The following is a 16,638-nucleotide window of genomic DNA, read 5'->3' as shown; positions in this document are numbered from 1 at the left end:
CCTCCAAGAATCTTGGAGCTCAAACTTGAAGTTATAAATAACATTTGAAAGCGTCATATGACTCCTCTAAACCATCTGAGCTCATTGGTAACATCAAATTACCCCTTTGAACAAGCTAACACACCTAGAAAGTCAGTGACAATTGCATTGCAAGAGATCCTAAAAATGTGGATATTACAATACTATGCTTTTATCAGTAAGGATATGTGATTTGTGGTCACTTTGTTTTCTTACATTTTATTGTTTTGTTTATTTTGTCTTGAAAAAATTGTAGTGGGTAACATCAAGTTTATATAGAAGCATATCTATCCTTTGGACTTGATGTTTGTACTATTCACTGAACTCGATAGTTTGTGATGAAGGTTATGGCATTTAATTTGGCCAGGTCTTGTTTATGATTTTATTGTGTCAACTCTAAAGTCTAATTTGTAAATTTTCTAAAATTCACCTCCTATAAGGATAATGATGTGGCTAAGTATATGGAAGATTATTCCGCTAAACATCTATTTTTAAACCATGTATTGTGTCAACGCATTATTTTGTTATCTTTCCCAATAGTTAATAATAGAAATGCAAGTCTGCAAAATTTCATTCTCCTAGAAAATATGGGCTTAAACAAGCTTTACATATTTTGCAGGTACCATCAATGTGCTTGATAAAAACTTTCATTGATCGTGCAAAAGGTAAACTTTTTGTGTCATCTCCAAATTGTGAGGAACGATTGCAGATCCTACTTGAAGAAGATACATATTGTAGTTACAAAGAGGATTTACGTCTTTGCGGTTATAGGTTAGTCATCTTTTAACATGATCTCTTGAAGGAGAAACTATATAATTTCTATGTGGATTTTTTTGAAAGATCTTTTACTTAATACCAAGAAAATTAATATTGTGAAATGCAAAAACTCCATTTTTTTGGTTGTTTGTCATTGCCACTATGATGTGTATTTTAAAAGATACAAGTGTTCATATCTCATAGTTGCTTGTGCTTACTATATATTTTATGTTTTCCTATCATTGAACATTATCACCCTATATAGCTAGAAACCAATGAAGAACACATATTCATAATAATTTATTGCCAATTGGTTGAATAGTAACTATATTGTTTTGAGAAATTTGTGTTTGGTTTTTGGTTGGGAATTGATATTGAAATTCATCATATGCTTCTGAAGGTATTGTGGAAGCTCTTGAATATTGAGCAGCTTCATGTTGTCATGCCAATTTTTTTGGGTAAAATTGATAAGTTTGGTGCAAAGTGTGAAGAGTCAAATTGTCATTTACCCAATTTCTTCTTTATTCGCAACTTTCATTTTCTCGTTTTGGTCCTTCTCTCTTATTCTTTTCTTTTATCTCCTTTCTGCTGTTAATTTTGAATATTTTAAGTTTGATTTTGAATATTTTGGGAAAGCAACCTCTATATGGATTAACCATGGACCCAATGAACTGCCCCAATTGTTAATATTGCCCGATGTCTTGGTTAGACTACGCCCGTTACCTTGTTACTGCTGCCTATACTAAAAAATCATCCTGGGTCAAGGATGCATACTTATAGTCCACATTTTGTACAGTCAGTCTCTCCTTGTAAATAGTTAGTTTAGGTTTTCTTTTTTTTTGTTTTTAGGGAGTTCACTTTTCTGTTTTTAGTTTAGAATTCTTGTTTTCCACTTTAGTTTAGTTTGCTTTGTTGCTGTAGTGTTGTAGATTTGCTTCCAGTAGGGGCCGTCTCCATGTCGTTTTGTAGGGGTATGTGTGTCCTTCCTAGTTGTGGTATGAAGGCAGGATGTTTTCTGACTCATTCCTTAGATGTCAACTTTGGTAGAGCACCTAATTGATAGTTGACCCCGTAGTCAACTCATTTGGTTAAAGGCTTAGTCATCTTAAAAATATAGTTGCTCACTGCGTCTTGTTACCAACATTGCAATCATTGCACATTTAACACTTAATATTGCCTCGGTCTGTTGTTTTGTCAAAGGGGAAGTCATTGCAAGTGAAAAATCTGAAGCTCTACTTCAACGACCATTGTAACTCTCAATCCCACGTAGGCTTCATTGCTTACCAACCAAAGTGAAAGTAAAATGAAAAGAAAAAGAAAAAATCGAAGGAAAGGGAATTGAAAAGCAAAAGAAATATAAAAAGTGCTTGGCCTGGGGAGTGCAGACACCTCTACTGGTATTCAAAAAGAAAATTTACTGGAAATAGAGCAATCTCTGTGAGCTTACAAGCGATAACCTCATCGGGGCTATATATGCTTGCTAGCAACGAGGCAATATCCAGGTTGCTTTTGGAGTTAGAGTTGCCCCACTCAACTTGCCATGACTGAACAATGATGTCTCAACTTTCTTTATGTAGGATTGAACTTCACTGCACACACTTGATTTTCAAGATCAATGATTTGACTCAGTTTGTGACCTCATTTTTAATTTGAATTTGTCATTTGTCATTTGTCATTTGGTTTGGTTTGAGGGGTATAGACTAGAGATTTTGGGATTTTATCTGAATAGTCATCCTTGAAATGTTCAGGAACATTTCCCCAGCCGAGTCGCCATTTGTTGTGCGTATTGCACCACATCCCCATCCTTTTGACAAGGGCCCTCTCCTACAGTCTACCCGATAAGAGAGAGAGAAGTCTGTGGTCAAAACCTTGCCAGTTAGAAATCCTGAAACCCCACTTTTACCGCATTGAAACATGTCGAGGATCAAGCGTGTAAGAGAATGGTGAATCCAAGCTTGGAGTTTGTTCGAGCTTTTAAAGTACGCAATGAAGTTCGTTTGCAATATCGACCCTTCCAAACCCCTTGGAAGTGTCGTGAAAATGCTGAAAAGCAAGGGGCTAAGAGTCAAAACAAGAGAAGTTTGGTGATCTATGGAAAGAAAATCTTTTTCTTCTAAAGCAAAAATCGCAAGTCTTCTTGCTCCTTCCAAACGCCTATAATAGGCCAATAAACCCTTGACATGGCTTTCAAGAGCCCATCGAAGTTGGGTGTTAAAAATGAGAGAAATCTCCTTTGCATTAGCAGAGAAATCCCCTTTGCATTCGCCGAAAGTTTCCCTGAATCAAGTCAAAAAAAAATCGGATTTCTTTGAATGAAGCGTTTTTACCCTAAACTCCTCCAGATGCCATGAAAATACCAAAAATATGCCGAATATGGTCTAAGTTCGATATAAGGTTCGATTTTTTATCAAAACGCGAGTGATAAGGGGGAGGGATCTATTTATTTTTTGACTTCCTATTATTCTCGATGAAAGCACCGATAAGCAAGAAGTTCTTAAAGTGTTAAGGCATGGGGGGTCGATAAAATAAAGTTCGAATGCTTATAAAATGAGGCTCTTGTAATCACCAATAAAAGCCCCCCCCCAAAAAAATGGTTAATGCCAGGCTGAAATCGAAATAATGAAATAGGGTTTGGGCATTCTTTTTTTTAAATCACCTTTCTATTGTCGAGCCTCACAAAGACGAAAAAGCGCCTAAGAGCATCACTTAAGGTCGAAACCTTCGCAAACACTAAAAAATCCCCTAAAAGTGTCGAACTTCCCCCTTTATTAAGTTAAGTGTGAAATTAAAAAAGAAGCGAATTTGATAAGGTCGTGTGTCAAAACATAAACCTTCTTTTGGCACTTTACCTCCAAAATGCCTAACTTTTCCCTTAAGTTGGCAAAAGGAAAACATTAAGTTACTTCATAAAGGGAACTTTTTGGCACTTTTGCTCTCAATCGCCGAAGTTTTCCCTAAAAAGGAAAACATTAAGTTACTTCATAAAGGGAACTATTTGGCACTTTTGTTCTAAATCGCCTAACGTTTCCCTTTAAAGTGGTGCGATCTTAAGTCAAAAATGAAATGAAGTAAAAAAGGTTCGGATTGTTTTAAAAGTGAACATCTTTTGTTTTCCTCTCTTATTCGCCAAAACGAAACCCAACGTTGCCTTAATAGCATTTAATATTTGTTAAGATTACTTAAATTTTTCGAGGTGATCGATTCAAGTTGAACTTGCTTTTGTGGATCAACACCGCTAGAAAGAGCCGAGGGGAAACGTAAAGCTCGGATTGAAGGTTTCCAAGTCTGGAGAATGAAAATGCAACGTGGGGGATCAAAATGTTGATCATAGAGCATTGAAGAGTGTGCCATGAAGTTGGGACCAAAGTGATGTTGTTGTGAGTCTTTGAAAGGCATCAACAAAACACTCAGAAGATGCACAACTGAAAATTTCAAAAAATCAGTTTGTAAAAACTGAATTGTTTTAATGTAAATAGCTATCTATGGGCCCTGTTTAATGCCTTTAAAACAAGGGGGTACATAGGTCAGTTATTCCTCAGTTGCCTGATTGACCAAATTGATGCCAAACAATTGTAGGTAGCTGAGGAAGTGGTTGAGAATGTGGTTGGGAGTTATGAAAATAACTAGGCATGGGTTAAAGCTGACAGGCTTTTAGAAGGCAGATTGCAGCCATTAGATGCAGTCAATCTTGGCCCTTGATCTGAAATGTAAAAATCTATAAAAGGTAATGCCTCTCTCTTTGCAAAGGGTTAGATTGTTAGATTTTTTTAGACATCTAGAAGGTTAGATAATTAGATTTTAGCAGTTAGCAGATTAGGAGTAGAATAGGACTGTTGAGCAAAAATTGTTGTAATGGTAGTTGAAGCAAATATATGAACATTGAAGTATGGTGTTTGTTAATTTTAATGGCGACATGTGAAGGTATTTGATGAGGTTTCCAATTCATATTGGGGGCCTACTGATTGTAGGTCACCGTGTATGGTTAGTTTGAACCTTACTATTGTGCTTAGTTCAACTATGGGTATTTGTCTTAGGTTGTGCCAGAATTGGGTGCCTAAATGCAGGGATAATTTTAAGAAACCCCCCCTTGGGTAAAGGTGTAAAATCCTAGCGAATCTTTCAATATCTTGGGGGAAAATATTAATTTTTTTGGCGATTTTTTTTTAATAGGGGAAAATAATTAAATTCCGCTCGCGAATTTTTCTCAATTGCGTAAGAATTGTACAAAAATTAAGGCGAATTTTTCATTCTTTTTGGGAAAAAAAAATAATTTTATTGGCGAATCTTTTTCTCTTGCTTGAAATTTTTTGAAAAATTGGGGCGAATATTTCATCATTTTTGGGAAAAAATAATAATTATATTGGCAATTTTGTTCATATTGCATGTAAAATGTGGAAAAATTAAGGCAAATCATTCATCATTTTTGGGGGAAAATAATAATTACATTGACGAATGTTTTTCAATCACATAAAAATTGTAGAATAATTAAGGCTAATCTTCCATTACTAATTGGAGAAACAAACTAATATAGAAAACACATCACATCTTAGCTGTAAGTGTGTTGCATATCTGTATGAAATCTTGATCGAGGATTCTCTGCTATCCTTTTGCATACAAAACTCAAAACATTGCGTGTGTCAGAGGAAGAAAAATACGGAGGATAGCACATATTTAATATTCAATGAGAAGGTACCAGTGTTAATCTGTGTTGAGGCATGTGAGTCATGTATAGGTGTCAGGACTATTGGAACAAAAGCTTTCTTGTGGAATGAGAGAAAAGTGCATCTCACATAGATTAATATAGTATGTGGAATAATCCAAAGTATAGACCTGACAATCAATTGCCGCCACTTTGCAAATTAAGAAATAGGGTCATTATTCGCATACTGCATTTCAGAATGTAGAAGATAGAAGTTATATCATTCACATGCTGCATTTCAAAATGTAGAAGATAGACATTTTCAAGAGATAAGTTTCTAGGAAGTGTTGTTGCCTTGCTTGCAGAGGTTTTAGAATGAAGTGCATAGAAGGTGCAGCTGAATTCTGGCATAAGGAGATATGGCTGAAGGTTTGCAGATGCCATGAAGTCAAGCAAATTGATGACTTACGTTTTAGCCAGAGGGTTATTAAAATAGCCAAAGCTAACCAAAGGGTTATTAAAAGGCTCAAGTGCAACTGCAGGCTTCAGCTGTAGTTACAAATAATTCCGATCTCTTTGGCAACCGCCATGTCCCCCTTATAATGGGTAGAATGCAGAGAGAAACCTGGGTGAAGACACAGGAGATGCGGTTTTGGAGTCGAGCATCCCTGCTTGATCAAAACTCTCAAAGTTCTCCCCTACTAGGAAATGCAATGAGAATCTTGTATCCTAGTATTCTCTACATCAATAACTACAAATGTGCGATAGTGGCATGGCTCATAAGGTAGTTCACATTCATGGAAGCTTTCTGTGTCTCTAAACCAAAGCTTTCATGAATACTAGCTTGGAGGTTTTACGGCATTGCAATACATGTTACACATTCTTGTAAAAGACCGGTAGCTTGTTGCATTCCTTATGATTATAAAAGGAATATCAAGGTCGTAAAGAAAGATTCTGTAATTTTTTCATCTTCGGGGAGAATAACTAGAAACATGACTTTGTCTTGTCTAGTGTGTAGGATGGTTTCATGGTGAAAGAATGTACACTTTCTTTCAGTAGTTTTTCAATTAGTTCATGAATAGACTACTGTATTTATTATTGTTGCTAATATTGTCTTCATTTGTACTTTCAGATATTACATGAATGGTGAATCATAATATTAAGGATATTTTGATTTGTCTTGGAAATTTCATTGTCAATGTTTGACTGTGTAGTGTGAATGTGTATTTCCTTCAAGGAAGGAATTACATTCTATTTGCAAGTTACTGTAAGATTGGAGTAATGTAATGGATCTTGTAATGTCCCCATTTTGCGAGCATCAGAGTTTGTAAGAATTAGCCTATCATTTAACCCTCGTAGGCTAATAATTATTGATAGAGGGCCTCGTGTGGCAGTTACTTGGTGATTAGAGACATTACTCTTCAGCTGGATTCAGGTTTTGGCCTTTGCACAAGTTTTTTGACTCAGATTGGCACACTTACTATTTATAGTAAGTTACTATTTTGGGAGAGTCAGGGTTCCTATTAATAGAAAGACACCTGAGCAGAGCTTATTGGCAGTGTCGACCTTGATTGGGCCTTTGCAGCTATTTCTAGACTCAGTTCCACATACTTACTATTTATAGTAAGTCACTATTCAGGGTTTCTATTTTTAGACAGGCATCCAATAACATGGAGAACAGGGAGAGTCGACTCCTGGCTCAGACGGCTTAGCAATCAGACAAGTACATCAAGAGATGTTAAAGTTTAAGTGACTTAAGTGATTTATTTAATATTTTAATATTATTATAAAGTTCTAAAGTAACTTTATAATAATAAAGTCACTTTAATATAATAAAGTCACTTTAATATAATAAAGTGCGTTAAGTGAATAATTTAATGTGGGAATAAATCTTTTATCCCACATTGGCCAGGAAGGTGTTTGAGCTCTCTTAAGGAAAGAATAAATTGAAAGGCAAGAGTTCATTCTCGGCATCCAGTTGATGAATAGTATTTTGATTGATTTTTATTGTGGAGCCTAGGGCTTTCGCAATTTTCTTCTTTGATCATAGGAAACGAAAACTTCCTATTGATAGTAATTTTGAAGGTGTGAAATAACACCTGAATTATTGCAGTTGTGGGAAAGAATACTTCAGTTCTTTCATTTGTGCAAATTGGTGAATTTTTCTACAAGGGTTTGAAGTTTATCGTTGGAGAACATTTATAATTGGTTGTGAATCGTCCTTCTTTGGCACATGGAGTTATATTATTCTTGTTGGGAGAGATTATCAACAAATTATTCAGGGTTTTAAGAGCAGATTGCAAGTTATTTCATCCACTGCTACAGTGATACGTGAATAGTAAAATCACTACAGTATATTGCATCTTAGTTGAGTCTACTCAAGGGTTCTTCAAGGGTTTTAATTGCTGCTCATTTCCAGATTAGTTGCTGCTGTCATGACATTGGAATTTGGGCAGAATTTATAATTGTTGGAGGCCGTACTATAGCAGCAGCAGCCACACATGTTGCTTCACAATTTACATGGTATTTGAGTTGCTACATTACCCACAACGTAGGCGCTTCATTGGATCATGTTCTCTTGCATTTAATTTCAGTATTTAATAGACATTCGAAGTTGGTTGTATGCTGCCATTGTATTCAAACCTGGGTATTTTGTTTCATATCATATTCAGCTGTCAGCCAAGAGTCTTGGCCCTTTCATATCTGTGGTAATTGGGACATCAATAAAAAGGAGTTGCATATGATATATTTGTAGTATTTATTTCAGTTTGCAAGATAACTGTTTGTCTTAATGTCCCTAGCTGAAAGTCAACATTTCATAATAGGAATTGCATGGCAAATGTTCGATAAAATGCTTATGGTTGTAGCTCTCATTTCCATACTCTAGTTTGCAGCATATGTTATTTGCACTTTCTTTATTCCTTGGTGAAACATCATTGAAATCTCAAGCAAAACCCAAACACTGAAAACATTGTAAAATCAAACAAAGGCAGAAAATTGTGGTTGGTTAGAGTCCACCAGGTGTGGGTTCTTACAGTGGTATCAGAGCGGTTTCCTGCCAACCTGTTGGGTGATGGTTGCATTCAATTGGTGGGAAAATCATCCGTGTACAAATCAGTTTTGATTTGGTTTTCAGTTGGGTAGTGAAAATGGGCTACATGACAACATTGTTCAGCGATAAACAGGCACTGAAAGAACTTGAACAATCACAATACAAGCTCAGCCGAGAGTTGTTGCGTTTAGAGCAAACGCTTTCAAAGTTTGGGTTGCCTAAAAGATTCAATTCACTTCCTACCAGCAAAGGTCGAACACCACAAAACAAAGAAGAAGAAGTGATTAGCATGTTTAAGGAGTATAGCACTCTTCCTCAAAAAATTAAGAAGGAACTTCCTTTCATGAGTTACATGGATTTGCACTCGAGTCCTTGCCATAAGACAGAGTTTGCTAGGAAGAAACATCACACTATAGCTCATGAATTGTTTACACATGAAATGGATAGAGAATCTACACATAAGGATGATACAACTCTTCATCAAAATGATTTGGTATCTTCAAATTCCTATGAAGTATGCAGAAATTTATATGATGAATTTGATAGACATGCTGATTTGATTCAAGAAGACACTAGCACAGCTTTGGGTAATGATTTATCTACATCATCCTTGCAAGAGGTGACTCAAGAAGTTTCTAATATAGAGGCTACTTCTGATTTTCATGACAGCGATGATGAAACTTTGCATGAGCATGGGACAGCAGTGTTTTCACATGTGCAAAATGATCCTATTGAATTGTCACATGAAAGTACTCAGAAATTGGGTACTAATGATGCATTGTATGTGGAGAATTCATGTCATGGTGAGTCTGATTTTCCAGATCAGACCTTTGAAAACAAGCTAGAAGATTCATATGTTGATACGGAATCCCAAGATCGTGCTTTGGATGGGCATGCAGTTACTTTGAGAGTGGAGGTGTGTGAAGATACTGTCATACCAGCAACTTCTACCTTATCAGTTGAGCCATCCTTTGAGGTACAAAGTAGCAGTACCTTAGATGTTGAGGTGTGCATGGATGAAAGCACACATGATGCTGCTTATCATGTAGTGAGTGATGACGAATCAGCCTCATATCATAGTGCATATTGTGAACCGGAAAACTTGTATGGGGTTCATAAGCTACATAATCCTCATCATTTGGTTGGACAACTAAAAGTGAATGACAATATGATTGCCACAACCATTGAGCATTTTGATGTTGCTCGTCAGATGTTGGCTACCTATGGTTGGAGTACTCCTTTGACAGATGAGCATGGTGATAGTGGTTTTTCCCTTGCAGAGATACATGCACTTCGAGAAGCAATTGGAATGATGAAACAAAATTACCTAAAACTACTTGCGGATAGGGATTTTCTTCTCGAGTGGGATTGCATTTGTTATGATGCATTGAAGGGAAAGGAGGAGCAGGTCGATGAGCTCACTCATGAGCTTGAGGTGACTATGGACTCATGGCAGAGTGCTGAGTTGGCTCTTCAAGAGTCACAGTTACAGATTGAGAAGCTTACCGAGGAGTTGAGTTTGGCACAGTTTCCACCAACTGCAGATATAGTACAGTTATATACAGAGGCAGTTGATGAGGATTTTATATCCACTGGTTGTAGTGAGGATGTGGTTACATCTATCACAGATATAGGTACGAAAGTTTCAGCTGGGATGACTACCTTGGTTGAGAGCAGTAGAGAACCACTAGTTGCATCAAGTTCTCCTGAGGTCAGTACTATGACAATTGAGTTTGGCTCTTCAAGAGTCACAGTTACAGATTGAGAAGCTTACCGAGGAGTTGAGTTTGGCACAGTTTCCACCAACTGCAGATATAGTACAGTTATATACAGAGGCAGTTGATGAGGATTTTATATCCACTGGTTGTAGTGAGGATGTGGTTACATCTATCACAGATATAGGTACGAAAGTTTCAGCTGGGATGAGTACCTTGGTTGAGAGCAGTAGAGAACCACTAGTTGCATCAAGTTCTCCTGAGGTTAGTACTGTGACAATTGATGCAGGACAGTTTATTGGTAGCTCTTGTGTCACAATGGTGGATTCTCTTGAGAGTTGTGTGGTAGTACACAACGCTACTCCATCCTCACAGGGCATTTGTAGAGTGTCATCTAGTTGGGAGTATGGCTCCCATGTTGATTTGTTTCCATCTCCTCGAAGCAAATCTGTCACTTCATCCCATGCAGCTGATTTTGGATGCCAGCTTGTTGTTTTTCAGAATCAAAGGGATCAGCTGCTCGATTCAAGTGTTGTTAGTGATGAGCCATTGACAGAGGTTGGAGCATTTTACTGCGACTACATAGTGAGGAGTACTCATCATTTTTCTTTTGATCCACACACAGAGGACTTGATGATGCATCCGTGTGGATTGGCTCCGAGATGCCATCCTTTGTGGCATGGGTATTCATCATCTTCAGAAGATGGGATTAGCAGTTGCGAGCGCCCGACTCAGCAGTTTATGGGGGATTACTTGCAGGGACAGCTGTCAGTTATACATCATGCTGATATGTATCCAACAAGGTTTGCTCCTTCTATGTCACAAAGTTTTCTTATGGGTACATGGTTACAGGATGACTATGGTGTCAGTGGGCATGATGGTTTGGTTAGTTATCACATCCATGGGAGTTTACCGAGAGCTGTAGAGAGATATTGTGTTATAGACGCTTCTAGATATTTTTATCTCTATATGGCGAATGGATGTGGGGTTCAGTTGTTTTGGGATCCAGGAGGCGACAGGTTTGGCACAGTGTATTGGATGGGTCCCATTGGTTTGCTTCACCACTTCTGGCATGGTGAAGTTGAGATCAGAGTAGCGCAGAGGAAGTCAGAGGGTATTAGGCTTGGCAGACTTCCATTTCGGGTTTGGGATCCAGGGATATTGTGCGTAACTATGTTTATGTTGGTGCTACAGGAGTCAGTTAAGGATGTGTGGGACATTTCACAATTCTTCTTTTGGGCCTCCCGAGGATTGGAGTTTCTTTGCAGTGGAGATTGCTTGGGGACAAGCAATTTCAGGGAGGGCGGACTGTAATGTCCCCATTTTGCGAGCATCAGAGTTTGTAAGAATTAGCCTATCATTTGACCCTCGTAGGCTAATAATTATTGATAGAGGGCCTCGTGTGGCAGTTACTTGGTGATTAGAGACATTACTCTTCAGCTGGATTCAGGTTTTGGCCTTTGCACAGGTTTTTTGACTCAGATTGGCACACTTACTATTTATAGTAAGTTACTATTTTGGGAGAGTCAGGGTTCCTATTAATAGAAAGACACCTGAGCAGAGCTTATTGGCAGTGTCGACCTTGATTGGGCCTTTGCAGCTATTTCTAGACTCAGTTCCACATACTATTTATAGTAAGTCACTATTCAGGGTTTCTATTTTTAGACAGGCATCCAATAACATGGAGAACAGGGAGAGTCGACTCCTGGCTCAGACGGCTTAGCAATCAGACAAGTACATCAAGAGATATTAAAGTTTAAGTGAGTTAAGTGATTTATTTAATATTTTAATATTATTATAAAGTTCTAAAGTAACTTTATAATAATAAAGTCACTTTAATATAATAAAGTGCGTTAAGTGAATAATTTAATGTGGGAATAAATCTTTTATCCCACATTGGCCAGGAAGGCGTTTGAGCTCTCTTAAGGAAAGAATAAAAGGAAAGGCAAGAGTTCATTCTCGGCATCCAGTTGATGAATAGTATTTTGATTGATTTTTATTGTGGAGCCTAGGGCTTTCGCAATTTTCTTCTTTGATCATAGGAAACGAAAACTTCCTATTGATAGTAATTTTGAAGGTGTGAAATAACACCTGAATTATTGCAGTTGTGGGAAAGAATACTTCAGTTCTTTCATTTGTGCAAATTGGTGAATTTTTCTACAAGGGTTTGAAGTTTATTGTTGGAGAACATTTATAATTGGTTGTGAATCGTCCTTCTTTGGCACATGGAGTTATATCATTCTTGTTGGGAGAGATTATCAACAAATTATTCAGGGTTTTAAGAGCAGATTGCAAGTTTGTTCTTGCTGCTACAGTGCACGTGAACAGTGCCGCGCTATAGTATTTTGCTTGATTCCGATTGCAACTTTCATCTCCATCATTAAGCATCACTATTATCAGGTTCCTCTTGCAACTATTAGTAGCTAGTATTGAAATATTAGGCATATAATTTTGCTGTTGTAAGTGATAACTTAGAATCAGATTTGGCATTGATGTAGTCTTTTTGTAAGCCAATTAGTCTTGGCAAATCCATAGCAGCATTGTACTTAGGAATGGATTCAATAAAGAAGATATATGTTGCATACCATTTGTTTGACGAAATGTCCTTTTAATAGCATATATGATCAGCATAATAGTTGCATGCCAGTTGTTTGTCGAAATGTCAGTTGGCTGTAGGTATGCATTCCATATCTAGTTTTCATGTATATGCATTAAAAATACCAAAAAGAACTGCACTCGCATACTAGTTCATTGTAAGAGGTATTGTCAACATCATTGGTGAACTTCCTAAATTTCTTGGCAACTTTCAAAATGTATCAAACAATCTGAAATACAAAAATCAGAATAGAGAAAGACAGCATACAAAGTGTTTGACAATATTCCTTGAGCCAAAATCAATCAGTTTGGGCAAGGGATATTACAGATCTATAAGAATAATTTGTGCAACTACACATGAAGTTGTGTTAACGCTAGGCATTAATGCTCAAGTGACTCACTATTATGAAATTATTTGTTGCTTGGGTTTGCATTCTTGATCTCATATTCGACTCCAAGATCTGTTTCAGAAATACATCAAAATCAAAGTGCAATTTCTTTTGTTTCAGAAACATATCAAAATCAAAGTCCAATTAAATGTAGAATAATTAAGGCGCATCTTTCACTGTTTTTTGGAAAATAACCCATATAGAAAGTGTACTGCATATCCATTGGAATTAGAAACGTACTTTTTAGCACGTATGAAATCTTCATCTCAGATTCTAAGTGATCGTTTCGCATAGAAAACACTCCTCCTATCAGAGGACTTTATGCTTGTCATTTTGATGAAGAGTTGCATGGGTACGGATGTTAGCTTGTTCTTGAAGAAAATACTGAATTGGCGGTTAAATGATTATAGCAGATTGATGAGTGTTGATCCTTTTATTAGGTGGCATGAACAGTCGCATGCCAACATGAAGAGTTTTGATTCTTTGGAAAGGCAAAAAGGTGAAAATGAATATTTAGAACTTCTAAATTTAGAGCTTCGAGGTTTTTCATAAATCGGTAGCAGTTGAGTTGATTAAGGAGCATTATAAATATTTCCCTCTACACTTGTTCAAGAACAGTATCAGAAATGGAATGCCCATATGTAGATGTTTCTTGTGTGTTCATAAGATATAGGTTTAATCATAGATGAAAAACTCGGATTTTGCAATAACTCGGCAAGGCCAAAAAATTTTAAAAACTCGGGACTCGCCAAAACTCAGCAAAACTCGGCAACTTTATCGAACATTTGAAAATACATTTTTTTTTTATATATAATTCAAAAACACACATTTACACCAAATTTGTATAACATATATGATTTCCATGATATATAAATCAAATTTTTTTGGTAATACATAGCAACAAATGCAAGTATCATAACATAAACCAAAAACCAAGTGCAACATATGTATAAGAGTTCAATACATATCAACGTACCATAGTGACAGTCTCATAGAGTTATAGAGTCATAGACCACAAAACAAGAACCTCTGAAATTCTGATTACATATCAAGTTCAAAGTTTGGTATCAATGAAATTATGAAAATAAGAAATCATAAATTGCGTCTACGACTAAAGCTCAAAATAGATTGTGGCTGCTGGGTGGGTGGTGCTGAAGTAGTGGCAACATCCTCAACACTAACAGGTGCCTCTTCTGCATGATCAACCTCCTGCTCCTCCTCACGTGCTGCCACTTCCACATCCCATTCCTCTCCTGCCCTCTCCAACTCACTCAGCTGCTCATTAGTAAGGAATGGATCCAAATCATTATCAACATCATCAGGAGAAGCAACCCATTCTGCTGCATATGGATCAATGTAATCCAAGTCAAGTGCTTCATGTGAATCTTGCCCTAGCACCTTCTTCTCATGTAATCGAATGTTGTACCGCACATAGACAAGATCATTCAAGCGTTGTTGAGTCAACCTATTGCGCTTTTTTGTGTGGATGTTCTCAAAAACACTCCAGTTGCGCTCACAACCAGAAGCACTACAAGGCTGTGATAATATGCGGATGGCAAGCTTTTGAAGATTAGGCGTTGTGGCACCATAATCTTCCCACCACAAATCTGCAAGGATACAAAATGTGATTTATAACTTGTAAAGATTTCAATAATCTTAAAGAGAGAAATAAATGGTAAAAATTAAACATATGTTTTTTTTTACCTGGTCGTAAGGTGGCTCTCCTACGTTTGCAATCAGGTGAAGAAAACAATTCCCCTAAGGCCTTCTTATAACTCTGCAACTCATCAAGTATCAGGTCTCGAAGGATCTCATCATCAACTAATCTCCGAATGCATGTGTCAAGGCCAATTCTAACCTCTGCATCTGCTTTGAAACTCGGAGAGTAAAAAAACTTGGGATTCAAGAAGTAGGCAGCAGCATGAATATGTTGGTGGAGTTGATGGTTCCACCTCCGATCAATTATGCGCCATATGGGTTCATACTTGGTCTTGTTTGACCCATACAAGTGTTGAATCACCTCTTTGGCCTTATCCATGGCCTCATATAGATACCCCATGGAGTTATGATCCCCATCCACCATTCGTAGCACCCTCACCAACGGTTCCGACACCTAGATATAAAAAATCTAACAAAATCAGCAGATTGAAATATTAGAAAATTAAATAATAAATCATCAATTAAAGTTTCAAAACTTACATTGATGATCTCCTCCACCATCTTGGCAAAATTAGTATCAAAAATGGCAATCACAACCTTCTCTGCTTCAGGCTTTGTAGCATAAGGACTCCCCAACCATCTTTCACTCACGAACATCCGCTTCAGGTTGGGCAATGTAGCAAGTATGCTCTGCAAGGTGAGGAAATTGGTAGCAAAGCGTGTGACCCCCGACCGCACAAGATCCTTACCTTCAGTGTGTTCTCTCATAAGATTCAGGACCCATGTGTGATTGTAGATGTATTTGGTGATATTCCTTCCATCTTCAACCACTTTCTTTACCCAACTTAGTTTCCCTATGTCCTCAAGGAGCAAGTCAAGACAATGGGCAGCACAAGGGCTCCAAAATAATGTCGGATGTCTAGCCATTAGAAGTTTGCCGGCTGCCACATATGCAGCTGCATTATCAGTCACAACTTGGATGACATTCTGCACTCCCACATCCATCACCACTTCATCCAACATGTTGCACAAGGTCTCCGCATTCTTCACTTCATTGGAGGCATCAATTGATTTTAAAAATACTAACTGTCCTCCTGAAGCAACTAGAAAGTTGATGAGTGTCCTGTTCCTACCATCTGTCCATCCATCAGAAAGAATGGTGCAGCCATTCTTTTCCCAAATAGTCCTTTGCTCTTCCACTAATGCATGAGTGTTTTGGACCTCATCCTGCAATAACGGTCCACTTACCTCGTAACGGCTTGGGGATTTGAACCCCTTACCTGCCACAGTCAACGCGGTGACCAATTGGTCCCAAGATGGACTAGAAATAGCATTGAACAGAACATCGTTGTAGATAAAAAATCTAGCACACGCCACCTTGGCTTGTTGGTGAGCCTCTTTATTCCATGCAGTGCCAAGCAATCCAGGTTGTGCACCAGGAGTGTTACGTGGAATAAAGAAGTTTTCCATGTTGCTGTCCAAAGTTCCCTTTGCTCGTATCCGTGGCCCAAGGGAAGAACCAGATGTCCCCACATCTGTATGTGACCCCATGGAACTCAAATCTGCCCTTGGGGCTGCCATTGCCTCTGCTGTTCTCTTTTTTGTTGCCTTCCTTTGATCATATGCTTCAAGCGTTGCTATTGCATCTCTCGTAGCCTCTTCAGTACATTCCGTACAGCTTGTGGTATCTCGGCATTGAATTTTTGCAAGGTGATATTTGAACCTATTAATGCCACCTTTTACAATTTTTTTGCAATGGTTGCAAAAAACATCTCCTCGTTTTGGACCTGGTCTCCCATGTTTCCAACAAGGGTC

At 37.7% G+C, this 16,638-nt stretch overlaps 1 protein-coding gene across 2 annotated transcripts in view; it reads left to right on the top strand.

Moving 5' to 3' along the window:
* LOC131051356 (molybdenum cofactor sulfurase) overlaps window positions 1–16,638 on the top strand; it is a 385,620-nt gene that overhangs the window by 330,237 nt on the left and 38,745 nt on the right. For both annotated transcript variants that reach the window (XM_057985836.2, XM_057985837.2), the window contains one exon: window positions 638–789. In XM_057985836.2, coding sequence (XP_057841819.2) covers window positions 638–789 — 152 coding nt within the window. The remainder of the gene's footprint in view (window positions 1–637; window positions 790–16,638) is intronic.

This window comes from Cryptomeria japonica, chromosome 11 (assembly GCF_030272615.1).
Source record: "Cryptomeria japonica chromosome 11, Sugi_1.0, whole genome shotgun sequence".
In the NCBI taxonomy this organism is placed as follows: Eukaryota; Viridiplantae; Streptophyta; class Pinopsida; order Cupressales; family Cupressaceae; genus Cryptomeria; species Cryptomeria japonica.
The sequence above is the reverse complement of the archived record's forward strand: the minus strand, read 5'-3'. Positions and strand labels throughout refer to the sequence as shown.